Source organism: Mauremys mutica, chromosome 8 (genome assembly GCF_020497125.1).
Source record: "Mauremys mutica isolate MM-2020 ecotype Southern chromosome 8, ASM2049712v1, whole genome shotgun sequence".
NCBI lineage: Eukaryota > Metazoa > Chordata > Testudines > Geoemydidae > Mauremys > Mauremys mutica.
In genome coordinates this window covers 55874589-55901899 of record NC_059079.1, presented here as the reverse complement: position 1 = coordinate 55901899, position 27311 = coordinate 55874589, and the positions used below count along the sequence as shown (strand labels likewise).

Below are 27311 nucleotides of genomic sequence, written 5' to 3'. Positions count from 1 at the left end.
ACACACACACACACACACACAGAACTGGAAGGGACCTTGAAAGGTCATTGAGTCCAGTCCCCTTCCTTCACTTGCAGGACCACGTACTGTCCCTGACAGCTTCCCCCACATCCCTAAATGTCCCTCCCACCCCGGATTGAATTCACAACCCTGGGTTTAGCAGGCTAATGCTCAAACCACTGAGCTATCCCTCCCCAATAATTCCATTATTGTTTAACAGTACAATTACTTGTGATTATTTTTTTTAATTGCTTGACAGCCCTCATATTAATTTTTCTGTATTACACTGATTCTTAATACATGGTATCTGTTGTTCAAACCTTTGCTGAGTGTTGTGTCATACCAGAGGCAATAGGGGCACAGCGGGGTGGGGGGTGTCAGTCCCCAGAGTGAGGAGCTGGGGTGGGGAGTTCCAGACTCTCATAATGACATAGCATTAAAATGAAAATGTATGAGATTACCTACTGGATGCATTAAATATACCTCGTAAATGTCTCTCCAACTTCTAGTGAAACAACTGCTTATAAAACAACTATTCAACTGTATACCTGGGCCTGTCACTCATCCAGCTGTTACTGGTATTTATGCAACATTTAGAAGAGAAAGGCCCAGTTTAGTTAGTTTTCAATCCCAACTACAAAGACAGATCTCGAGAGAGCTGGAAAGCTGCTGTCTGGGGAAGAAAGATTAAAGAGCCCAGGCTGGTGTTGAAGCTAGGACTCCCCTCACAGCAAGTTGTCTTTTATGCTTTTAAACAAAAAGTAAATGTAATGCCAGCCTATTTGATAACTGGGATTGGTGGGCAGAGCCCATGGGAACAAAAGGACCTGCCTGCTCAGGTGAGAGGGAGGCCAAACCTGACAGTGAATACACAGCCCAGGTACAGGATGGCAGTGTGACAGAATGTACATGTGTCTACACCCTACGCACAATTGTAATCTTTGTACAAGGCATGTCTTGTAAGTATCATTTGAAGATTAGCTGGTCAATATTGTCCTAATAAAATGTGTGTGGCAATGCCGTATGTGAAGTTACACGATTTCCCTTTATGATGTAATTAACACATGTTCCAAACTGTGGTTGGCAACAGGTCTGTCTCAGGAACAGTGTGCTCTGCTTAATTTGCATTTAAGCTGTAAACAGAGCCATCAAGCAGGAAGGGAGACAAAGGACTGGGAAACAGGTGGGAAAACCACCAGGGAATATCCTGACATCTAGACACTGTCTCCTGAATATCAGCTGGAAATGTTTTCCAAGAGGGTGACTCAATGATAGAAAGGAGGACTAAATGCTCTAAGGGACCCCCTACTCCTCCCTCTTTCTCTGTCCATCCATTAACTGCACCAGAAGGGAGAAAGGAAGCAGCCAGTGAACAGAGGAAGGGGTCCTGTCCGAAGTTCCCTGTAAGCTGCACGGCTGTGCAGCAGCCTATTTAGCAATGCGCAGGCGCTCAGGGAACCCGCCGCAGCTGGGTGAGGGGCGCCCCTCTGCCAGCCCCAGCTCCGCTGTGGCTTGGACCTGCCATGGCACCCGGACTCAGACGTAATAAAGGTAATAATTGGAGATATACCAATCTCCTAGAACTGGAAGGGACCTTGAAAGGTCATCGAGTCCAGCCCATTGCCTTCACTAGCAGGACCAATTTTTTGCCCCAGATCCTTAAGTGGCCTCCTCAAGGATTGAACTCACAACCCTGGGTTTAGCAGGCCAATGGTCAAACCACTGAGCAGACGTGGCCCGGACTGGCCTTGATCCAGGCATGGCTGGGGTGCCCCTCCCTAGGGCCAGACCTGCCGGGAGAGGGGTGCCTATCCTGCAGCCCTAACCCCAGACCTGGCACTTGCCCTTCTTGTACTTAGTTCTTCCTTTCCTCAGTGTAATTGTCCTCCATGATCCCACTCAAACATAGCATCTTTACCGCTGAGTTCTTCAGTGCTGAATCCAGAAACCAGATCCACTGACAGAAATTCTGATATCCTCCACCCATCCATCCCCTTTCCTGCTTTGTATGACATTTTTTGGCAGCTGAACAAAACGGTGCTGAAAAGGAAGTTAGTCAATGGGATTCAGCTATATAACCTGAAGCGATAGAACATGCTACACCTGAGAGAGACTCTCAGGGCTTGGAAAATGTCTATGATGCTGTATGCTGCATAAACACTTGTAGACATAAACTGTCAGTTCTGGAAATAGGTTCAGGAAATACTCCGAGGGCTCCTTGATTATTTCCTTGACCCTGAAACAGAAGAACAACAATTGATTTTTCACTTGGGAAAGCCTGCCCTGCTAAAAAGTGTCAAAGGTTCAGAACAAATGGTCAGGTTTCCCCATTTCTTTCCCTATAGAGTGGAAGCCATTTCAGCACCTTTCTGAAAACAAGAGAGAATTTCCTAGCAATGATTAATATCCATTATCTCTCCTATCTGACACATTCTGCCTTTTCCATTCTCTCCCACTATCCTATTTCTCCATCTCACAGGACTAATCTCTTCATGAATGAGGGGCCATTTATCTCATTATTTTCAAAAGCCTCATATATTCCAATCATCAAAGCACCTTAATAGGGCATGTCTTCACTGCAGAGATAACATGGGTGATTGGAACCTGGCTTAGCCTAGACATGGTGTGAGCACTGCAACCATATGGCAAAGCATACTTGAGTTACTGTGTTCTCACTGGTGTTGCACTCCCCTCTGTGTGTTGCTAGGACTTCTGGAATCATATCCTACGGTTCGCTGTGCTGCAGTAAACAGAGCTGCTCTACAATTCTTCCCCAGTGAGTTGTAGGAGAACTTGTCTGTCCTTCTGGGCCCCCGTGGGAAGGTTTGGAGGACTATCAGCACTGCAGTAATTTAGCTTGACTCCTCACTGCAAAGTGGGCAGAGGAGCATGGGCTGAAAGCACCAATGAACTTGGGCAACAGAATTTCCTCTACGGATGGGAGGAGAGGCTAATGGCCCCACGGAACAAGAGCTGTTGATCAATGGGTGACCACAGTGATGATCTGGAAGCTAGTTCCCAGAAGGATCTTGATTATGTAAACCAGGGGCTGGCAACCTTTCAGAAGTGGTGTGCTGAGTCTTAGTTTATTCACTCTGATTTTGTGTGCCAGTAATACATTTTAATGTTTTTAGAAGGTGTCTTTCTATAAGTCTATAATATATAACTAAACTATTATTGTGTGTAAAGTAAATAAGGTTTTTAAAATGTTTAAGAACCTTCATTTAAAGTTAAATTAAAATGCAGAGCCCCCCGGACCGGTGGCCAGGCCTCGGGCAGCGTGAGTGCCATTGAAAATCGGCTTGTGTGCCGCCTTCAGCACGCGTGCCATAGGTTGCCTACCCCTGGTGTAAACTGTCTTTGGGTGGTGAGCCTGGGGTTATCTAGAGTACCCAGCCTGGCACTTAGTATTGTGACTTCATAATATGATACACTGTATCCACATAACATTATTCTATGCAAGTACACAGTTCTGTGCTGCTGGAGGAGCTATCCTTCATAACCTGGACACACTTTAATTTATAACATACTGGGGTACCAGGAAACGGTCTTTTTCCCACACCCTGCATATTTTTACCCTTCTAGGATGACAGTGTGTCCTTTTGAAGAAGGGATTCCTGTTCTTAAACCTACCGGGACTTGCAGACAGACAGATTCCTAGGGACTGTTCATCCCTAGAGACTGTGAAGCAATCACTTACTTTTCTTCCTTCTCATCAAAGTGCTCGCCCATGTTCCTGATGAACTTCAGTAGGTCCGTGACATAGTTTTCATACTGTTTCTTCTTGTTCTTGTTCTGGTTCTTGTTGTTGTTGAAGGGGTTGAACATGCTGTCCAGAACCAATTTGTCAATCTGAAATAAACACTCTGGATTATTCCATCCCATTCACACATCACAAAATACAGCCTCCCCTAGCTGCAGCAGCCTCACTCTGCAGAAATATCATATACACATAAATGTATCATAGATGGAGCAATATTTTATGGCACTTATATTAAAATGTATACTTAATAGCATACACCATTTCTATGGTTTTATCTGGTTTGATTCCTATCTGGGTTTGCCAGGGTGTGGACTTTTTAATCTTCTGGACACAACACATCTCTTTCCCAAATGTCCTTCTCTTTGCACAGGCATTTGGGGAAAAAGCAGGGCTGAGAGATAAAAGGGCATGATTATTATTATGGTGTCATCATGATTTAGCGCTAGATCTTCAGGGGTGTCTGATTTCTACTGGGTGATAGGGACAAAAGTGGTTTTGTATCACCTTTTCACCCTCATAGTTGTGGCACTATTTGGAAAGGTACATATGGACTACAAATAGTGCCACAACTATGCTTTTTCCCCAAATGCCTGTGCAAAGAGAAGGACATTTGGGAAAGAGATGTGTTGTGTACACCACTCCAGCAGACTGTGATGGTAGTTTTTAAATCTCCTAGATTTGATTAGATTATGCCTCCATGTTGTCTGGATAGGGATGGAGTTACACTTCCAGTTAAGGTTTAAAATGGGGCCTGTAAGTCCTATGAGAAAGCTTTCCCCTTGCACGTCCACAGCAAAACAGCTTACCTGCTCAGTCCACTGCTGCAGAGGGTGCTCATCACAATTCAAAGCTTTCAGAATCTCACTCTTGTTATTGTGATGCTTGGTGTTGCGTGTTTTGATATCGCTCTCATTCCCAACGTCTCTCAGGAACCTGTACCTGCTGTGGAATCAAAGGCGCATTGGGGATGGCCTGCTGCACTGATTCTTGACAGAATGGGGCAGCTTGCAAATCTGCTGTTTGAGGGTCTGTAATTTTCATTCATGGCACTTACGTCTGCTTGCTCCAGAAAAAGGGATGTTGGATCAAGTCTCTCAGCAGGTTCTCAACTGGGCTTCCTTCACCAGGGGAGACCAGACTTTTCCTAAGGTCTGCTATCTCCACATAGTCCTGCACGTCCTCTGGACAACTTTCATCCAAATCGTCTCTATCATTTTCCTCAAAGGGGACCTTACCCACTGTTACAACATACAGGACCAGCCTGCTGAGCGCCTGAGTATGAGAACAAATGGCTGTTTCACTCCAGGGCACACAACCTTCCACCAAAAAGAAACAGAGACAGAGAAACTATCTTCTAAAATCAGCACTCCGAGTGTGTGTACCCATGTGTGTACGTGTATGGCAGCAATCACTTCAGGAAGTGTTTGTATTAGAGAACCCACCACACTGAAAGCACAGAGCAAAATCAGGAAGTGACTTCCAGGGGTCAGAGAAAAATCTTCATTCCTAATCACTGTCACTTCCTAGTACTGTGGTCTCTTGTGCTATGGGAATTTCCAGAAACCATGCTGTTATACAGTTCCTTTTGAATATGGAGGAAGATCAGCTGATTCACTCCAAGAAAGCAAAGAAAATAAATGAATAGAAAGAAGGAAGCAAAAGACAGCAAAGGTGTGAGGGGTAATCTGAAACATAATATTGGTTTAATGGAAAGTTACCTTCAGGTCTTTGATTATAACATCATCCTTCTGTCCTTCACTCAACCTTTTGCTCTTATCAAAATCCGCTAAGCGAACTTTACCAGCAGCATCTGACAAAATAACAGGAATAGTTAAGCCTGTTGTATGTCTGTCTGTGTGTATGTTGCACTCCTTTTCTATGGTACCTGGTTGATTTATTTGCATGACCCCAGACTTCTCTGGTAGATTATTCAGTGGGATGACCTGATCTCTGTGTAGGAGGGCAAAACTAATGTGATACTTACGGCTGCTGTACTATATGAGCACAAATGCACACACCCTCTCTGTGCATAAAGATCTTTACATTGTGACATATACGGTCAGCTCTATAATGCCTCACTTTCTCAACTATGAGCAATAGGAGAAGAGAATAAGAATGATAAGAACACACACGCTAACCTATCAAAATGTTACGTGGGTGTAGATCCTGATGGCCAAATCCAAACATGTGTAGTTCTTGAACTGCCTCAAAGAGTGTCTTAAGAACACCCTTGCAATTCACTTCATTCTCTGATGCACTCAGGTGTTCTTCAAGGTTCTTCTCACAGAGCGAGAGGCACAAGTACAGGCAGGGTTTCTTTTCTTCAGCACCAAAAAGCTTTACTAAATGGTTGCTGGTCAGACATTGTTCAAGGCACATTTTCTCTTGTTTAGCAATTTCTGTGCCAATGCAGAATATCTTCACAGCCACCTCTTTCCTGTCATAGAGCCCCAGGTAGATGCCCCCTTGGGAGGTTCTCTGAATCCTGAAATCATTATGTTGGAGGATTTTAAGTTTTCCAATCATAGGACGATACATGTTGTAGAGAACTTTCAGCTGCTCTCCCCAGCGTTTGCTGGTGGGTTCCCAATCTTGAGGTTGACTTGGACCAGCCTTGGCGCCGTACTGGCGAAGAAGATCTGCCATTTTCTTATTGTATTTCCTATTGACAATCCCAATAAGGTCCCCAAGGTCAGTCCTTGCCCCCCTTTCACACAGTAGCTTTGCTATTTCGTAATAGTTTTTCTCTACAGCTATCATCAGTGCTGTTTTGCCCTCTCTGTCAGCATCATTGATGTCAACTTCATTCTTCTCCAATAAAGCTTTCACCAAATCCAGACTTTGCATCTCGACTGCCAGGATGAGGGTAGTTTTCCCATGTTCATCTCTTCTGTTCACATCAACACCACAATCCAGCAGGAAATGAACTATCGAGAGAATTGACTCCCTTGTCTTGTTATCACTTGGAAGGAAGGCATAGATTAAAGCATTCCTGTCCTGGTTGTCACAGATGTTCATGTCAGCCTTCATCTCACTGACAAGAATGTTTACAACTGAGAGGTGGCCCTCCCTGGCAGCATCCATCAGGGCTGTTGCCCCCCCTTTATTCAGTGTCCTTTTCTCCTCGTTAACCACCCTCCTCAAATTCACATCTGCCCCATTATTGTACAAGAATCTTAAGGCATCCTCATTCCCATAGCCAGCAGCCTCCATAAAAGCTGTGAAACCATTGTCATCATACTCATTGATTTCTGACCCCTTAGAAAGGAAGAGCTCTAAAAGTCTCACATTTCCCACTATCCCTGCGACAACAAAGGGAGTGGCACCATTTTTCTTCCTAGCACATGGATCAGCACCCTTCTCCAGCAGAAGATCAACGATCTCTTCCAGATCAGCCTGTACAGCACTGTGCAGAGGTGTCCAACCACCTTCTACCTTGGAATTAACATCTGCTCCTTCTTTCAACAGCTGCCGGATTGTATCTATTGAATGGTTTCGGACAGCATTGTTTAGCAGAGAGGGTTTGTCTGCTGCTGTTTCATTTCTGGAGGTCAATACCTCCTCCTGGCTGTTACCAGTGGCCTCCATGACTGTTAAGATAAGTGGCTGTGCTCTTGTTCTGTGTCCCTTTCAAATGGAGATTCTTCAATAGAATGTACTTCCTGGGCTCTCCTTTAAGAAGGAAGGCACGGATTGGTCACTGCCTTTGTTGTCGGGACATGAATGGAGTTTTGCTCATGAAGTACACCAGCACTACCCAGGTCCAAGGGCTCCATGCTTCACATATTCCACCTGATTAGCAAAGAGAGAAAACAAACCTATTTACTGACTCTTAAGACTTTACAGTTGTGCTTGATAGGCGATAGTTAAGGCTACATTTTAGTCACGGGTATTTTTAGTAAAAGTCATGGACAGGCCATGAGCAGTAAACAAGAATTCACGGCCCGTGACCTGTCCATGACTTGTACTATACTATGACTAAATCTTGGGAGTCCTGTGTATGCTGGCAAGGGGGCAGTGGGTGGTCAGGGGGTGCTGGGGTGGGGCCTGTGGAGGCTTGGTGGGGCAACCTGGGGGGCACCGCAAATGCTCGGGGCAACAGCAGGTGAGCAAGGGAGGCCTGCAGGTGCTTGGGGGGGTGGCACAGGGGGGCACTGTGAGTGCTGGGGTAAGAGCAGCCTGGGACCCCGGCTGGTGCTGGGGGATGGGGAGGGTTGGCAGGATTGACAGTCTCCCTACCCTGCTTCTCGGAAGCAGTAACATGTCCCTCCCCAAGCTCCTAGCGCTGCTAGCTCTGCAGCTCCCATTGGCCAGGAACCACAGCCAATGGGAGCTGCGGGGGCGGTGCCTGTGGGCAGAAGACATGTGCAGAGCTAGGAGCTGAGGGAGGGACATGTTACCGCTTCTGGGGAGCCCCCCTCCAAGGTAAGTGCTGCCCTGAGCCCTCACTCCATCTCGTGTCCCAACCCCCAGCCTTGAGGCCCACCTCCCCGACTCAAACTCCTCCTTCTGCTATTGGGTGGGGGGAGCGGAGGCCTAAGACTGCCCCAGCAGCAGACAGTGCGATGTGCCCAAGGGCTGCCTGAGCTGCTCAGGCAGCTCCGGAGCCAGCCACACCGGCCGCTGCAGAAGTCATGGAAAGTCACGGAACCATGACTTCTGTGACAAACTCGCAGCTTTAGCGATAGTCTATTGATCTGTAAGAGACAGGACAGCGAAGGTTACACCACATGGTTTTCAGAGCCACAGTGATTGTGTGTGGGGGGGAGGGGGATTATATCAGATGTCCTCTGGGTCCACATGCAGCCCCTGCTAATTTGGTTCTGAGTTTCTTATCAGTACAGATTGACAATCATAATGAACTGGTAGGGGTGGGAAAAGTGGTTAGCACCTTTAGGCAAACACATGGTACTCTTGGGTGTGCTTGTCAGTGGAGAGAAGACATCCCAAGAAGGGTGTTTGTCATTAGATATTGTTGAGGGTACTTGGGTTATATAAACATGGCTCTGTGTATTCTGCAATTCTGAAACTGCTTGAGTTCCTACAAAATTACTCTCTGTACAGAAGAGTGCAGGAGATTCCAATCTTTTAATTTTCAAAAAACAAGGTTCTAGTCATCATGACTGTGAAGATAACCTTTCAAATATGATCTGAATAGAAGCTGATCTTAACTGGATGTTGACTCTGGAATGTAATGCGGAAATCCAGCTACTGTGCTTCTCTGTAACTTCTACATTTTCCAGATGCTGCTGCTGCAGAATTTTCAGTTCACTACAGAAGTTAGCACTGTAGTGCCACAGAAACCACGGGTCTTGCTGTGAAATTTAGGTTAAACTTGCTGCAAAATACACATAGCCTTCATTATATGCACCAAATACCTGAGGCTTCCTGTTCTTTGTTGGAGAATATAAGTATACATATATCTATTACCCCATTCAGTTTTGGACAGATGTCTATGCCCTTAGCCCTGTGAAGAGACCAATCAGAAAGCAGTATTAGACACAAAGTCCCACTTACCCCTGCCCCCTTTCTGCCCAGTGAGAAGCCCATATTTGTCTGTTAGACTTTCTTGACCCTTTCATCATTTTCTGGGGTCAATCAGGAAGGAATTCAGGGTCTGGAGGCACACCTATCACTGACAGGCCATTATGAGGCAGGCTTTAAGAATAGTGGGCACATTTAAGACGTTTTTCTCCCGAGATATAAAATGGGCCATTAGTGAGTAAGGAGGGAAAAATGGGACAATATGAAATTAAAAAGGTCTTTAATGAATATTCTCCAGAATCAAAGGGTATTTTATTCCAGTTAAGGTTTGTTGTTGTTCTGTCTTATGAAGGAAAAGAAACAGTTACAAAAGTAATAACCTCTTTTCCCCTTTAAAGAAAGGTTATAATCATTACAGAACAATAAAATTCAGCCTAACTGTCAAAGGAGACAGTTGTTAAAGATTTTTACCAAGGACTAGCTCCTTCTGGACTCGCTTGTTTGTGGGTCTGACAGAAAAGAATCCTTTTAAAGGGAAACTGGCAGAGAAGCTGCAAAGTCTTAATTACAGGAAAAGTTTAATTCACATAAGCTTGATTATCTTCTGAGAAAACCAAATGAATCGAGTCACTTATCACAGTTTTTGTTAAAAAGTTTTTAAAATGTATAATTAAGTTGCTTACATATGTTTGAGTTACTTCACAGTGCTTATTTTCTACATCTTTGGAGACATACAGTAAAAATAAAAGGCTCTTCTCCGAGCCTTCAAAAAAGCTACAGCCTTGTTAGAGGAACTATTACCAAGAGTCTTAACATATAAAGAGGAGGAAAAACAAGTCTTGAAAAAGGGAAGAACAAAGATTCAGAAGTTTATTGAGCACCGGCACAGTCCTACTGACAACATGCTTCTATGACGCTGTCTATTCTGCCCTCTTTTCCTGATTCATGTCATAGAGGGCAGGTGTTTGTGGGAGTTAGCTAATATGGCGCTTTTTCAGGCAGTGCTGCCACTCTCTCGGAATGAGGGAAAGGGTTACTATATATATTAAAAAAATACAACAAGGAGTCCTTGTGGCACCTAGAGACTAACAAATTTATTTGGGCATAAGCTTTCGCAGGCTAAAACCTACTTCATCGGATGCATGGAGTGAAAAGTTCAGTAAGCAGAATATATATTATAGCACATGAAAATATATTCCATTGTAACCATTCTAGTAATTTATATGTCAGGATTATCGTTGGTTTTTGAAAAACATTTAATGGAAAAATTGCTTACAGCACTAGGTTTTTGACATAAATTGTAAAAAAGGCTCAAACTAAGTGATCAATAATAAGGTCGACTTAAACAGCAGGTGTAGCTAAACTTGCATTTTGTTTCCCCACAAATTACCGTAGTCTGTTTTTTTTGCCCACACAATCCCACCCACAACAAAGTACATTTTACTCGCTCCCATTCTCACTGCAGGGCTCTACCTTGGTCCCTATTTCTCCTTCTAGATGCTGATGCTGACGCTGATGATTTTCTTTGTTTATTCCAATAGCACCTGCAGTGTACAAGGCCCTTTACATGAGAACATGGAGAGGACACGGACTCTGTCCAACCAAGATGTGCTCAGAGCAGGGCCACAGGGGAGAGGTACAAATGTCTTACCTCACTTCTCTGCTCCCCTGATCCATGGGACTGTGCCTGACATAAGCCAAAGCAGCCTCGGTGTTACTCTGACTCGCAGCTGCCTCTTATAGACTCCTGCGTATCACTTGTGCACAGCATGCTCCCAACATACCCTGTATGCCAAAGGCTGTGAGCAGGGTTGGTGTACAAAGCGACATCACGAGTAAGACTAAGCTGTTGAAGCTGTGAAGGCTACAAGCCCTGATGCCAGTTCTGACATCCTCCTGCACTTCACACAGTTGCTCTCAGTCCCCATTAGATCCTTTTTTCCTCTTGTATTTCAGTGAGCAAAACGAAATGGGCACATCATCACCACAAGCAACTGCTGTCATTAGCAGCAAGGAAGCAAGACTAGTAACTCAGCCCAGCACCCTTTCTCCTGAGGATGGAGGTACTTGCTGCACAGCATCTCCATGGCCCCGGCCTGCCTCCCTGCATATGGAACCCATATAGAATCATAGAATATCAGGGTTGGAAGGAACCTCAGGAGGTTATCTAGTCTAACTCCCTGCTCAAAGCAGGACCAATCCCCAACTAAATCATCCCAGCCAGGGCTTTGTCAAGCCGGGCCTTAAAAACCTGTAAGGAATGGGATTCCACCACCTCCCTAGGTAACCCATTCCAGTGCTTCACCACCATCCTAATGAAAATGTTTTTCCTAATATCCAACCTAAACCTCCCCCACTGCAACTTGAGACCATTACTCCTTGTTCTGTCATCTGCTGCCATTGACAACAGTCTAGATCCATCCACTTTGGAACCCCTTTCAGGTAGTTGAAAGCAGCTATCAAATCCCCCCTCATTCTTCTCTTCTGCAGACTAAACAATCCCAGTTCCCTCAGCCTCTTCTCATAAGTCATGTGCTCCAGCCCCCTAATCATTTTTGTTGCCCTCCACTGGACTCTTTCCAATTTTTCCACATCCTCCTTGTAGTGTGGGGCCCAAAACTGGACACAGTACTCCAGATGAGACCTCACCAATGTCGAATAGAGGGGAAATGATCACATCCCTCAATCTGCTGGCATTGCCCCTACTTATACAGCCCAAAATGCCATTAGCCTTCTTGGCAACAAGGGCACACTGTTGACTCATATCCAGCTTCTTGTCCACTGTAACCCCTAGGTCCCTTTCTGCAGAACTGCTGCCTAACCATTCAGTCCCTAGTCTGTAGCAGTGCATGGGATTCTTCTGTCCTAAGTGCAGGACTCTGCACTTGTCCTTGTTGAACCTCAGATTTCTTTTGGCCCAATCCTCTAATTTGTCTAGGTCCCTCTGTATCCTATCCCTATCCTCCAGCGTATCTACCACTCCTCCCAGTTTAGTGTCATCTGCAAACTTGCTGAGGGTGCAGTCCACGCCATCCTCCAGATCATTAATGAAGATATTGAACAAAACCAGCCCCAGGACTGACCCTTGGGGCACTCCGCTTGATACCGGCTGCCAACTAGACATGGAGCCATTGATCACTACCTGTTGAGCTCAACGATCTAGCCAGCTTTCTATCCACATTATAGTCCAGGGATTGGCAACCTGTGGCACGCGGCCCACCAGGGTAAGCACTCTGCTGGGCCAGGCCGCTTTGTTTATCAGCTGCGTCCACAGGTTTGGCCAATCGCGGCTCCCACTGGCCGCAGTTTGCCACTCCAGGCCAATGAGGGCGGCGGGAAGTGGCGGCCAGCACATCCCTCTGCCCGCGCCACTTTCCGACTCCCCCATTGGCCTGGGATGGCAAACTGCAGCCAGTGGGAGCCGTGATCGGCCAAACCTGCAGATGCGGCAGGTAAACAAACTGGCCGGACCTGCCAGGGTGCTTACCCTGGCAGGCCACGTGCCAAAGGTTGCTGATCCCTGTTATAGTCCATTCATCCAGCCCATACTTCTTTAACTTGCCGGCAAGAATACTGTGGGAGACTGTATCAAAAGCTTTGCTAAAGTCAAGGAATAACACATCCACTGCTTTCCCCTCATCCACAGAGCCAGTTATCTGGTCATAGAAGGCAATTAGGTTAGCCAGGCATGACTTGCCCTTGGTGAATCCATGCTGACTGTTCCTGATCACTTTCCTCTCCTCTAAATGCTCCAGAATTGATTCCTTGAGAACCTGCTCCATGATTTTTCCAGGGACTAAGGTGAGGCTGACTGGCCTGTAGTTCCCCAGATCCTCCTCCTTCCCTTTTTAAAATATGGGCACTACATTAGCCTTTTTCCAGTCATCCAGGACCTCCCCCGATTGCCATGAGTTTTCAAAGATAATGACCAATGGCTCTGCAATCACATCCGCCAACTCCTTTAGCACCTTTGGATGCAGTGCATCTGGCCCCCTGGACTGGTGCTTGTCCAGCTTTTCTAAATAGTCCTGAACCACTTCTTTCTCCACAGAGGGCTGGTCACCTCCTCCCCATGCTGTGCTGCCCAATGCAGTAGTCTGGAAGCTGGCCTTGTTCATGAAGACAGAGGCAAAAAAAGCATTGAGTACATTAGCTTTTTCCACATCCTCTGTCACAAGGTTGCCCCCTTTATTCAGTAAGGGGCCCACACTTTCCTTTAGTTTCTTCTTGTTGCCAACATACCTGAAGAAACCCTTCTTGTTACTCTTAACATCTCTTGCTAGCTGCAACTCCAAGTGTGATTTGGCCTTCCTGATTTCACTCCTGCATGCCTGAGCAATATTTTTATACGCCTCCCTGGTCATTTGTCCAATCTTCCACTTCTTGTAAGCTTCTTTTTTGCGTTTAAGATCAGCAAGGATTTCACTGTTAAGCCAAGCTGGTCGCCTGCCATATTTACTATTCTTCCTACACATCAGGATGGTTTGTTCCTGCAACCTCAATAAAGATTCTTTCAAATACAGCCAGCTCTCCTGGACTCCTTTCCCCCTCATGTTATTCTCCCAGGGGATCCTGCCCATCAGTTCCCTGAGGGAGTCAAAGTCTGCTTCTCTGAAGTCCAGGGTCCGTATTCTGCTGCTCTCTTTTTTTCCTTGTGTCAGGATCCCGAACTCGACCATCTTATGGTCACTGCCTCTGAGGTTCCTATCCACATTTGCTTCCCCTACTAATTCATCCCTGTTTGTGAGCAGCAGGTCAAGAAGAGCTCTGACCCTAGTTGGTTCCTCCAGCACTTGGACCAGGGAATCGTTCCCTACACTTTCCAAAAACTTCCTGGATTATCTGTGCACCGCTGTACTGCTCTCCCAGAAGATATCAGGGTGACTGAAGTCTCCCATGAGACCCAGGGCCTGTGATCTAGTAACTTCTGTTAGTTGCTGGAAGAAAGCTTCGTCCGCCTCATCCCCCTGGTCTGGTGCTCTGCAGCAGACTCCCACCACGACATCACCCTTGTTGCTCACACTTCTAAACTTAATTCAGAGACTCTCAGGTTTTCCTGCAGTTTCATACCAGAGCTCTGAGCAGTCATACATACAATGCAACTCCCACACCTTTTCTACCCTGCCTGTCCTTCCTCAACAGTTTATATCCATCCATGACAGTACTCCAGTCATGCCAAGCACTCACCTCCCTACTACATCAGAGATCTGCAATTAGCAACCAGAGTTCCACACAAACAGCTCAGCTCAACTGGGCAAAGAAGGGGTGAGGAATAGAGGGCTGGGCATGGGAGAGAGGAAGAGAGACAGTAAGAAGTGGCTAAAATGAAAGTATAAATGAGGGGAATGAGAAACAGCATGAACAAGAATGCATTGGGGGGAGGACAACAACTGCAGGGGAAGGTGGATGTAAGAAGGTAAATGTGAACATAAGGACTTTTCGTGATATTTTTTCCCACGACACATCACAGATAATTCTAATGAACTATGTCAGGGGTCGGCAACCTATGGCACATGTGCCAAAGATGGCACACGAGCCGATTTTTAATGGCATGCTGCTGCCTGCCAGGATCCCGGCAGGCAGCAGCATGCCATTAAAAATCCTACCCAGCCCAGCCCACTCTTCTCCGTCCTCTGCCCCCTCCCCCCTGCAGGGGCAAGGGGCAGAAGCTTGGTCCTGCCGGCTCCCCTGCCTCTTCCCGCAGTGTGCTGGGTTCCTGCCCCTCCTCCTCCTCCTCCTCTCCATCCCTCCCTCCCTGCCAGCCGATCAGCTGATGGCCCTTGCGAGGGAGGGGGTGAGGGAGGAGTGGAGTCAGCGTGCTCACTGCTCCTGGCGGAGGCAGAGAAGAAGCGAGGGCAGGGCCTTGGGGAAGAGGAAGAGGAAGAGGGGGGTGGAATAGGGGCATATCCCCTCCAGCCCCCTGCCGTGAGCATCCCATGACCCCAGCCCACACCCCCAGCCTCTGCCCTGACCCTCCCCAACACACACACCGAGCCCTCTGCCCTGAGCCCTGCAGCCCCACACACCCTCCAGGCCCGTGCTCTGAGCCCTGCACACCCCCCAGGCCCCTGCCCTGAACCCTGTACTCCCCTCACACACACCTAGACCTCTGCTTGACTCATTCACCCCCCCACACACACACACGACCCCAGCCCTGACTCTGGCACCCCCACCACATACCCAGGCCCACCACACCCCACGTACTCCCTACATCCTGACTATTGCACTCCCCACATCCCCTGAGCACCAAACGAGAGCTCCTGCACCCCCACCCATATTCCCACCTGTACCCCTCACACCAAATGGGAGCTGCCCAGGTAAGTGCTCCACACCGAAACCTCCTGCCCCAACCCTGAGCCCCCTCCCTCATTCTAGCTCCTGGCCAGACCCTACACCCCAACCGCCAGCCTGCTCCTTCACCCCAGCCCTGTGCTCAGTGCACTCCCACCCTCAACTCAATGCAGAGAGGAAGAGAATGGGCCAGAAGAGAATGGGCCAGAAGGTAGGTACCCACTGTATGTGGGCAGGGCTGGGACCCCCGACCAGCAGCAGGCTGAGCGTGTCTGGCAGCCAGAATCCCGGCTGGCAGGAGCTGACGGATGGAACCCCTGAACGGCAGTGGGCTGAGCCACTCATCCCACTGCCAGTCTGGGGTCTCGGCCACCAGCCCTGCACAGCCCGCTGCTGCTCTGGGGTTCTGGCTTCCAGTCCCTTGCCAGCCAGGGTTTCAGCTGCAGGCCCCGCTCAGCCCGCTGCCAGCCTAGGTGAACAGAACCCCAGAGCAGCAGCGGGCTGAGCGGGCCAGTGGCGTAAGATCAACAATTTAATTTAATTTTAAATGAAGCTTCTTAAACATTTTGAAAACCTTGTTTATTTTACAATACAACAATAGTTTAGTTATATAATATATAGACTTCTAGAGAGAGAGGCCTTCTAAAAAACATTAAAATGTATTACCGGCATGTGAAACCTTAAATTAAAGTGAATAAATTAAGACTCAGCACACCACTTCTGAAAAGTTGCTGACCCCTGGACTATTTACATGTTTCTATACCTGGGGCAATTTTCTCCCAGCACCAGTTAGACACTACATCCAAATTTCAAGGCTTTGTGTAGGGTGGTTTTGTGGGGATTCATGGATTGTAGGGCTGGAAGGGACCTTGAGAGGTCATCAAGTCCAGTCCTCTGCCCTCATGGCAGGAACAAATACTGTTTAGACCATCCCTGATAGACATTTATCTAACCTACTCTTAAGTATCTCCAGAGATGGAGATTCCACAACCTCCCTAGGCAGTTTATTCCAGTGTTTAACCACCCTCACAGTTAGGAACTTTTTCCTAATGTCCAACCTAAACCTCCCTTGCTGCAGTTTAAGCCCATTGCTGCTTGTTCTATACTTAGAGGCTAAGATGAACAAATTTTCTCCCTCCTCCTTATGACACCCTTTTAGATACCTGAAAACTGCTATCATGTCCCCTCTCAGTCTTCTCTTTTCCAAACTAAACAAACCCAATTCTTTCAGCCTTCCTTCATAGGTCATGTTCTCTAGACCTTTAATCATTCTTGTTGCTCTTCTCTGGACCCTTTCCAATTTCTCCACATCTTTCTTGAAATGCAGTGCCCAGAACTGGACAGAGTATTCCAGTTGAGGCCTAACCAGCGCAGAGTAGAGTGGAAGAATGACTTCTTGTGTCTTGCTCACAACACACCTGTTAATGCATCCCAGAATCATGTTTGCTTTTTCTGCAACAGCATCACACTGTCGACTCTCATTTAGCTTGTGGTCCACTATAACCCCTAGATCCCTTTCTGTCGTACTCCTTCCTAGACAGTCTCTTCTCATTCTGTATGTGTGAAATTGATTGTTCCTTCCTAAGTGGAGCACTTTGCATTTGTCTTTATTAAACTTAATCCTGTTTACCTCAGACCATTTCTCCAATTTGTCCAGATCATTTTGAATTATGACCCTATCCTCCAAAGCAGTTGCAATCCCTCCCAGTTTGGTATCATCTGCGAACTTAATAAGGATACTTTCTATGCCAATATCTAAGTCGTTGATGAAGATATTGAACAGAGCCGGTCCCAAAACAGACCCCTGTGGAACCCCACTTGTTATACCTTTCCAGCCGGATTGGGAACCATTAATAACTACTCTCTGAGTGCGGTTATCCAGCCACTTATGCACTTACCTTATAGTAGCCCCATAAGTTGTATTTGCCTAGTTTATCGATAAGAATATCATGTGAGACCGTATCAAATGCCTTACTAAAGTCTAGATATACCACATCCACCACTTCTCCTTTATCCACTAGACTTGTTATCCTATCAAAGAAAGCTATCAGATTGGTTCGACATGATTTGTTCTTTACAAATCCATGCTGGCTATTCCCTATCACCTTACCACCTTCCAAGTGTTTGCAGATGATTTCCTTAATTACTTGCGCCATTATCTTCCCTGGCACAGAAGTTAAACTAACTGGTCTGTAGTTTCCTGGGTTGTTTTTATTTCCCTTTTTATAGATGGGCACTATATTTGCCCTTTTCCAGTTTTCTGGAATCTCTCCTGTCTCCCAGGATTTTCCAAAGATAATAGCTAGAGGCTCAGATACCTCCTCTATTAGCTCCTTAAGTATTCTAGGATGCATTTCATCAGGCCTTGGTGACTTTCAGGCATCTAACTTTTCTAAGTGATTTTTAACTTGTTCTTTTTTAATTTTATCTTCCAAACCTATCCCCTTCCCATTAGCATTCACTGTGTTAGGCATTCCTTCAGACTTCTCAGTGAAGACCGAAACAAAGAAGTCATTGAGCACCTCTGCCATTTCCAGGTTTCCTGTTACTGTTTCTTCCTCCTCACTAAGCAGTGGGCCTACCTTGTCCTTGGTCTTCCTCTTGCTTCTAATGTATTGATTAAAAAGTCTTCTTGTTTCCCTTTATTCCTGTAGCTAGTTTGAGCTCATTTTGTGCCTTTGCCTTTCTAATCTTGCCCCTGCATTCCTGTGCTGTTTGCCTATATTCATCCTTTGTAATTTGTCCTAGTTTCCATTTTTGATAGGACTCCTTTTTATTTTTTAGATCATGCAAGATCTCGTGGTTAAGCCAAGCTGGTCTTTTGCCACATTTTCTATCTTTCCTACCCAGCAGAATAGCTTGCTTTTGGGCCCTTAATAGTGTCCCTTTGAAATACTGCCAACTCTCCTCAGTTGTTTTTCCCCTCAATCTTGACTCCCATGAGACCTTACCTATCAGCTCTCTGAGCTTACCAAAATCCGCCTTCCTGAAATCCATAGTCTCTATTTTGCTGTTCTCCCTTCTACCCTTCCTTAGAATTGTGAACTCTATGATTTCATGATCACTTTCACCCAAGCTGCCTTCCACTTGCAAATTCTCAACAAGTTCCTCCCTATGTGTTAAAATCAAATCTAGAACAGCTTCCCCCCAGTAGCTTTTTCAACCTTCTGAAATAAAAAGTTGTCTGCAATGCAGTCCAGAACTTAGTGGATAGCCTGTGCCCCATTGTGTTATTTTCCCAACATATATCTGGATAGTTGAAGTCCCCCATCACCACCAAATCTTGGGCTTTGGATGCTTTTGCTAGTTGTTTAAAAAAGGCCTCATCCACCTCTTTCACCTGGTTAGGTGGCCTGTAGTAGACTCCTAGCATGACATCACCCTTGGTTTTTTACCCCCTTTTAGCCTAACCCAGAGACCCTCAACACTTCCGTCTCCTATGTCCATCTCCATCTCAGTCCAAGTGTGTACATTATTAATATATAAGGCAACACCTCCTCCCTTCTCCCTCTGTCTATCCTTCCTGAGCAGGCTGTACCCATCCATACCAACATTCCAATCGTGTATTATCCCACCAAGTTTCGGTGATGCCAACAATGTCATAGTTGTATTTATTTATTTATTAGCACTTCCAGTTCTTCCTGCTTATTACCCATACTTCTCGCATTTGTATATAGGCATCTAAGATACTGATTTGATCTTGCCTCCCAGTTTTGCCCTGACCCTCCTTTCTCTCTGCCATTATAGCCCATGCTCCCTCCTATTTCCGACCCATCTCCCAGGTCTCCATGTTCTCCACTTACCTGTGGGCTTTGCTCACCTGTCCCCGTCGAGCCTAGTTTAAAGCCCTCTTCACTAGGTTAGCCAGTCTGTGTCCAAATAGAGTCTTTCCCCTCCTCGAAAGGTGAACGCCATCTCTGCCTAGCAGTCCTTCCTGGAATAGGATCCCGTGGCTGAGGAGGCCAAAGCCCTCCTGGTGACACCATCTTCACAGCCAGGCATTCACCTCCACTATGCACCTGTCTCTGCCCGGGCCCCTACCTTTGATAGGAAGGATCAAATACCACCTGCACTCCAAACTCCTTCACCCGTACTCCCAATGCCCTGTAGTCACTCTTCATCCGCCCAGTGTCACACCTCACAGTATCATTTGTGCCCAAAGGAAGGCATGGATTCTTTCCTGAAGACAAATAGCGGCAATGGGGCCTCTCCACAATAGTTACTACTAGAGTCCTGAGGCTGCAGTATCTGCTACACTTTGCAGCCTTTTCCCTGGTGGGGAATGGCCTGTGGATCTGCTCCTATCCCTCTGCAACCTGGGGCTCAGGAGCTGGGCCTCACAGGTGCAAGAACTGAGAATCAGTTGCACCAAAGTAGGCATTGTCTCATCTATAAAGATGGTGCTTGCTTAAAGAAATGTATTGAAATGTAAGTAGCCCCAAAAATTTATTTCCTAAAACTAGGCTTGACACGAGTCAAGAGAGGCCTAGTAAAAGTAAAATAAGTTAGGGCATAACCCTAGATCATGTTGTAAATATGTTTTGGTCCTAACTGGTTTTTACAAGTGTTTTAAATAAAATGTTAATGTTTTTCAAAACATTATCTATACTGATAGTTATTAGCTCAGTGTTTATGCAGATGTTAATTAAGACAATACTTAATGTTAAATAGACAATAAAAAAATTACAAAATCTTTCATTATGATAATGGAAATATAAATATGGTAAAAGGTAATGTTAATTAATTAAGAGGTGTTATAATTGATTAGGGAAAAAGTAGCATGCTGATTTTAGATTGGCGCACCCATCCACCATCAAGATACTGTTAGAAAAAAAATTATACCCATTCTTCCCATCCAGGGATTAATCACCCCTGCATGCATCATTTCATCTTAAAATGTAAGTATGATATGCAGTGGATACTTATATTAATTATTTTACTATAAATTAAGTTTTTAATTTGATCTTTCATTGTGATATTTAGGCCTGGTCTACACTACGCATTTAAACCGGTTTTAGGAGCATTAAACCGATTTAACGCCACACCCATCCACACTAAGAGGCTCTTTATATCGGTATAAAGGGCTCTTTAAACCGGTTTCTGTACTCCTCCCTAACGAGAGGAGTAGCGCTAATATCGGTATTACCATATCGGATTAGGGTTAGTGTGGCCGCAGATCGACGGTATTGGCCTCCGGGCGGTATCCCACAGTGCACCACTGACCGCTCTGGACAGCAATCTGAACTCGGATGCAGTGGCCAGGTAGACAGGAAAAGCCCCGCGAACTTTTGAATATTTCCTGTTTGCCCAGCGTGGAGCTCCGATCAGCACATGTGGTGATGCAGTTAAAAATCAAAATAAAGAAAGAGCTCCCGCATGGACCATGCGGACGTGATCGCTGTAAGGGCAGGCAAATCTGTTCTATCAGCGCTCCGTTACAGAAGACGAATTAAAAAACATTTTTAAAAAATCTCCAGACAGACGCCATAGCAGGGACTCAGCGCACTGCTGCGTGACAAGCGTAACGGAAAGCCAAGGAATCAAATGGACGCTCATGGACTGGAGGACTCAAGCTATCCCACAGTTCCTGCAGTCTCTGAAAAGCATTTGCATTCTTGGCTGAGCTTCAAATGCTTCTAGGGTCAAACACAGTGTCCGCGGTGGGTCAGGGCATAGCTCGGCAATTTACGCAACCCCCCACCCACCCCCAGAAGTGAAAGGGAAAACAATCCTCTCTTGACTCTTTTACATGTCACCCTATCTTTACTGAATGCTGCAGATAGATGCGATGCTGCAGCACTCAACACCAACATCCTTGCTCCCCCCTGCCATGGGTGGCTGATGGTGCAAAACGACTGGTACCCGTCTCATCATCAGCCTATTGGCACATGGGGCAGTGCAAAAGGGCTGGTAACCATGCTGACTAGCATCCGTCAGGTCGATCAAGGGCGCCTGGCCCTAATTTTTCCTGGTAGATGGTACAGTATGGCTGATAACCATTGTCATCATAGAAACAGGGGGCTGAGCTCCGTCAGCCCCCACCCTTCATTTGTAAAAAAAAGATTCAATTGCCCCTGGACTAGCAGAGGGATGCTGGGCTCCTCTCCTCCACACTCCTTACTGTCCTGTCTGGACTATCATAGCAGCTGGAGGCTGCCTTCCACTCATTTCTCACTAACAAGTCACTGTGTCTTATTCCTGCATTCTTTATTACTTCATCACACAAGTGGGGGGGCAATGCTACAGTAGCCCAGGAAGGCTGGGGGAAGAACGGAATCAACAGGTGGGGTTGTTGCAGGAGCATCTCCTGTGAATAGCATACAGCTCATAATTTCTACAGGATCTGACACAGAGCAGCTGTGCTCTCTGGTTCTATGATACAGTGGTTCTCTAGTACACTTGCCCATATTCTAGGCAGGACTGATTCTATTTTTAGATACCAAAAAGGAGGGATTGACTCAGGGAGTCATTCCCAATTTTGGCTTTTGCGCCCCTGGCTGATCTTAGCCAGGGGCACTTATGACAGCAGCAAATGGTGCAAAAGGACTGGTAACCATGATCATCTTATTACCAATTTATGGTATGGTAGATGGTACAATATGGCTGATAACCATCTCTGCTATCATGCAAAAGCAAAAGCATGCTGCTGTGTAGCGCTGCTGAATCGCCTCTGTGAGCGGCATCTAGTACACATACGGTGACAGTCACAAAAGGCAAAACAGGCTCCATGATTGCCATGCTATGGCATCTGCCAGGGCAATCCAGGGAAAAAAGGCGCGAAATGCTTGTCTGCCGTTGCTTTCCCAGAGGAAGGAGTGACTGACGACATTTACCCAGAACCACCTGCGACAATGATTTTTGCCCCATCAGGCACTGGGATCTCAACCCGGAAATTCCAAGGGGCGGGGTAGGCTGCGGGAACTATGGGATAGCTATGGAATAGCTACCCACAGTGCAACGCTCCAGAAATCGACGCTAGCCTTGGACCGTGGACGCACACCACCGATTTAATGTGTTTAGTGTGGCCGCGCGCACTCGATTTTATACAATCTGTTTTGCTAAACCGGTTTATGTAAATTCGGAATAATCCCGTAGTGTAGATGTACTCTTACAGTCTTCCACTAAATTAAATGATCTGTAATTGCCCTGTAGGTTGAACCATAAAGAATTCAAGTTGGTTGTATTCCTTATCTTTAAAGTACTAATTGGGACTACATAAATCAAAGGTTACAACAGGGGGGTGAATTCTGAAACGTCTCCTTCCACCACCCAAGTGGAACTGCACACCATTTTGCCATGTCTGGAGCCCTTCCCTAATCTAGAGATGACATGACAGACAACCACACTAGCTCCACATACATTCAGCAAAGGTTACCAACTGTCAGTAAATGTAAGGCCTATCAGTTAAAACTGAACAGCGAAAATTGTCTGCCAGAGTCAAGGCTGTCTAAAAAAAAAAACACATGTATCCATAAGTATAAATGGCAAGATACTCTAGGACAGTGGTTCTCAACCAGGGGTACGTACATAGAGGTTTTCTGAGAGGTTCTCGACTCATTTAGATCAGTGTTTCTCAACCTGAGGGTTGCGACTCCCAGGGGGGTCATGGGATGGGTTTAGAGCCGACGTTGGGGTGGGAGGGAGAGCAGGGCAATTGCCTGGGGCTTAATGCCACAAGGGGCTCCGCAAAGCTAAATTATATACTTCAGCCCCAGGCTGCGGATCTCTGGCTTCAGACAAGGCTCACAAATGAATAACAGGCTCAAGTATCACACTGAATTGTAAGTACAATCGATTTAGTTTATAATGATATGGTAAAAATGAGAACGCAAGCAATTTTTCAGTAAGAATGTGCCGTGACACACTACCCTAGCAGAGTCACACAAAACCTAGCTCCAAGTATCCTACCATAGCCATGTAACCGTAGCCCCAAGTACCCTACCCATGGCCACCCAAACCCTAGGCTGGGGAGCCCTACCCATATCAACCACAACCCTACCCACAGGAACCCTCACTCTAAGGACCCTATCCTTAGCAACCCAAAACCTAGCTCCAAGTACTCTAACCTGTAGCTCAGTGGGCTAGATTGCCTTTATTATATTCACTGCTTTGCATTATATTCTGCTTTGCTTGATATTCAGCAGTAATGCAAGAAACCTACAGGCCTGTATCCAGTAAGAGATTAGCTTCAGCAAGTTAGCATAAGGCTTTAGGCCTATGAGCTTTGAACAGATAAACTTTGGACAGATGGAAATCTCCAGTATTGGGGAGCTGAAAATAGAGTGTTTATGGGGAATTTCTGACTACAGGAACAGGACCCAGGCACAAGAGTGTCATGGCAACAAACTGATATACTTACCAGGTACAGGAACTACATCTGTAGATACCTAACCACAAGAAGCCCATGGTAATGGATTGACTTATATGATATTAAGTTAAGATAATTGATATACGAACCTATAGGAGGACACACCAAAATTAGTAAGGTGAGGATATACAAATAAGGGAAAAGGGAAATATCCCTACTGAATATGCATCAAACACAGCAGTGTCAGCATATCATATTATAAAAGTTGCATCCCAGCCTAGGGCAGTAGGAGAAGGAGATGAAGTCAGTGGGAGGTGCCAGAATGATGGCCACAGGTGATGAGGGAGAAGATGATGGCGATGAGGAAGATGATGGTTAACATTTCAGATTGTTCCACAATGGATAGTGGGAGTATATGGATGTGCCGATGTACATTCTGTAGTATCCCTGTCTATCTTACTGAGTTCGGATGTTTGTGACTGTGTTAAATGTAAATACAGAAGAGTTCCTATAGTGTGAGTGTTCCAATTGTGCACGTGGGGGTTCCCAACTGTATAATAATTTGAATAATAGTGGGCCTGATCTTGGGACAAGATCCTGTCAACCCTCAGAGTGATAACTGGGGATTCTTAAGTAATCAATGTAATTAATACATAAACTATAGTTCAGGCTACAACCCATAACAACCCACATGCTAGGGCGTGAACTCTATCATAGAAACCCTAACCCTAGCTCCAAGTACCCTACCCATAGCCACCCAAACCCTAGCTTTAAGTGCCCTCTCCCTAGAAATGCCAACTCTAGGGGAGAGAGCCTGACCCATAGGAACCCTAACCCTAGGGACCCCTACCCATAGCCACCCAAACTCTAGCTCTAAGTACCATACCTCATGAATCCTAACCCCTGGGCTGGGAGCTCCACCACAGGATCTGTAACCTTAGCTGCAAGTACCATACCCATAGAAACCATAACTGTAGCCCAGGGCATCCTAGTCTCAGAAACCCTAACCCTGGCCTGGGGAACCTTCCCCTTCCAAACCCTAACCCCGGTCCAGGGAGCCCAACCCCCGCATGTGGAGCCATAACCTTTGGAACCTTAACTCTAGCCTGGGGAGCACTGCCCTTTGAAAGCATATACTTGGCCCCTGGAGTGTTATGTTTTGGAACTAAAACCCTAGGCCCAAGAGCCCCACCATCTGGAACCCTGTCCCTATCCCTAATAGTCCTATCATATGGTACCCTAACCATAACCCCACAAGCCATACCTTGGGAATCCTAACCCTAGCCCGAGAAGTCCTACCATCTAGTTTAAATATGCCCACTAGTGGCAGCAGAGTTGCCAACATTTGAAAAAGTTTTCAACGGACATTTGCTAACTAAGCTGAGGTCTAGCTGACGAGACCCCAGGCTCTGGAGGGTTGTGTGCATATTCAGCTGTAGGAGGATGGGCCGGCGGGCGGGGGGGGGGGAGAACAATGCTGACCTAAGCAGTGTGCATCTTCTCTGGAAATACTGTCACTGTGGCCCAACTAACTGCCTTGGAAAGAGGAATCACAATCTTCCTGGATGTAATCATTCCTCTGCTTATGCTCCTCTTGCACTCCTTGCCTTTGGAATACAGCCGATTAAAATTGAACCAGGCCTTCAACCACCCATAGCCACAGTTGCCAACTTTCACACAGTAAATAAGCACCCCGACTTCCACAATAAGCCAAAAATCAAGCTAATCCACATTTCAAAACAAGGCCAAAAAACCCAATCCCTCTGTGACTTACAGGGGTGTCAGGTTTGTATAATTTTTGGTGGTGCCCAGAACGGGTCCAAGCCATGCCCCTCCCCCGGCGCACACACATCTCCCTAAAGGTCTGGAAGGAAGTTTGGGTGTTGGAGGGCGGAGGGGTGGGGCTCTGCAAGGGCATTTGGGTGCAGGCTCTAGGCTGGAGTAGGGGGTTGGGGTGCAGGGGATGGGCTCTGGAAGGGCGTTTGGGTGCAGGCTCTGGGCTGGGGGTTGGAGTGCAGGAGCGGGTGTGGGGGACAGGCTCTGGGAGGGGCAGGCAGTGCGGGATGTGGGTGTGGGATTTGGGTGTGGGATGTGGGCTCTAGGCTGGGGCAGGCAGTTGCGGTGCAGGGGCCAGGCTCTGGGAAGGAGTTTGGGTGCAGGGTCTGGGTTGGGGGAATGGGGTTGGGGTGCAGGAGGGGGCTCAGGGCCAGGGCAGAAGATTGGGGTACAGGGGGTGAGGGCTCTGGGGCAGGGCAGGGCCAGGGATGAGGAGCTTGGGATGCAGACAGGCTGCCCCAGGGCTAGGGCTAGAGAGGAGGACTCCCCCCAACTCTCTCCCCACTGGCGGCGGCGGCAGCAGCAGCAGCAAGCTCCGGAGGAGAGACCCCACCTCTTCCCCCTTCCCCCCCCGGCAGCACACTCACCCTGCACCACTGTCACTGCACATGCTCCTAGGGCCCCTCTCAGGTCCAGGAAGCCCCCTTGCCTCCCTTATGGTGGGTGCCGGGTGGGGGGCTGCCATCACATGTGGCCTCCTCCCCTGGTGCTGCCCCGCATTGTAGCCTCACTGGGGATGGGGGATGAGGCTCCGCTTGTCCAGCATGGGGCAGGAGCTGTGGCTCGGGGTGCGGGTCAGATACTCACCAAAGCCCCAGCAGCTGCTCAGGTTAGTGAGGTCCAGCGTCTCCTGGCCGGAAGTGCTAGGGGAGGGGAGGGCTGCCAATCATGTGTGCGCCTCCTCCCGTGCAGCAGCAGCCAGCTGCCTCGGCCTGCCGCTAATCTTGTGCTGTAGGCTAGCCTTAGGCAGCAGCAGCCGGCAGTGCAGGCAAGGGAGTGCAGGGCGGAGCGGCAAGGCAGCCACCCAATTTTATCAGACAGGGACACTCTGGGGCCCGGGGAACATGCGCAGGGGGCAGCAGGCAGGGGGACGCTCCAGGAAGGACCGGGGAAGAGACCCGGCTCAAAACATTTGTGGAGCCAGACCCCCAGCCCTGAATATTCCTGGAGCCCAGGCACCATGAGTCGCCCCAGGTGACTAGATCCCCCCGGTGTGCAGTCTGGGACAAACCTGACTCTACCACGTTGCTCCGGCTTGTCGGGAGACGATTTAAAAAAAAAAAAAAAAAAAAAACGCAACAAGCCAGACAAGCGACGAAGCCAATTAAGCCAAAACCAAGCCCAATTTCTGCGTTTTTTTGCAGGGTTGGCATGTCTGCCCGTAGCCCGTCTTTCCTTTTCTTTCCTTTAGTAAGGCACCACAGACACATTAGAAGATACAAAAATCATAGCAAACAGTAAATATTTCCTCATTAAAAAGACTGGAATAACTCAGCTGACAGCCTTCCCACTGAGGATCCAAACAGCCCTCCCTGTCTTCCTCAGCCCACTGTGTATATACCAGTCACTCACCTCCCTTCTTCCTCAGACGCCTGCAGTCTCACATAGGAGTGTTTGCCTGCTTGTTTG

General features: G+C 47.1%; 1 protein-coding gene across 2 annotated transcripts; it reads right to left on the bottom strand.

Moving 5' to 3' along the window:
• Positions 1–27311, bottom strand: RNASEL (ribonuclease L). Of its 2 annotated transcripts, none has more exons than XM_045026153.1 (7): positions 27255–27311; positions 5902–7555; positions 5482–5573; positions 4818–5035; positions 4570–4705; positions 3701–3852; positions 1–2236 (listed from the first exon to the last, which is right to left on the bottom strand). In XM_045026153.1, the coding sequence occupies exons 2-7, from the start codon at positions 7349–7351 to the stop codon at positions 2098–2100; spliced, it is 2187 nt and encodes a 728-aa protein (XP_044882088.1). In that variant the 5' UTR covers positions 7352–7555; positions 27255–27311; the 3' UTR covers positions 1–2097. The 2 variants fall into 2 exon arrangements, with proteins under 2 accessions (XP_044882088.1, XP_044882089.1); XM_045026154.1 differs by lacking the exon at positions 27255–27311 and adding an exon at positions 26490–26528.

Excerpts from the sequence above, each read along its gene's own strand:
- RNASEL (XM_045026153.1), bottom strand. The coding sequence starts at position 7,351 with ATGGAGGCCACTGGTAACAGCCAGGAGGAGGTATTGACCTCCAGAAAT. Across the intron at positions 5,574-5,901 it reads CCCACGTAACATTTTGATAG|ATGCTGCTGGTAAAGTTCGC; the intron begins GTTAGCGTGTGT and ends TTATTTTGTCAG. Across the intron at positions 2,237-3,700 it reads TTTGATGAGAAGGAAGAAAA|GGTCAAGGAAATAATCAAGG; the intron begins GTAAGTGATTGC and ends CTTCTGTTTCAG.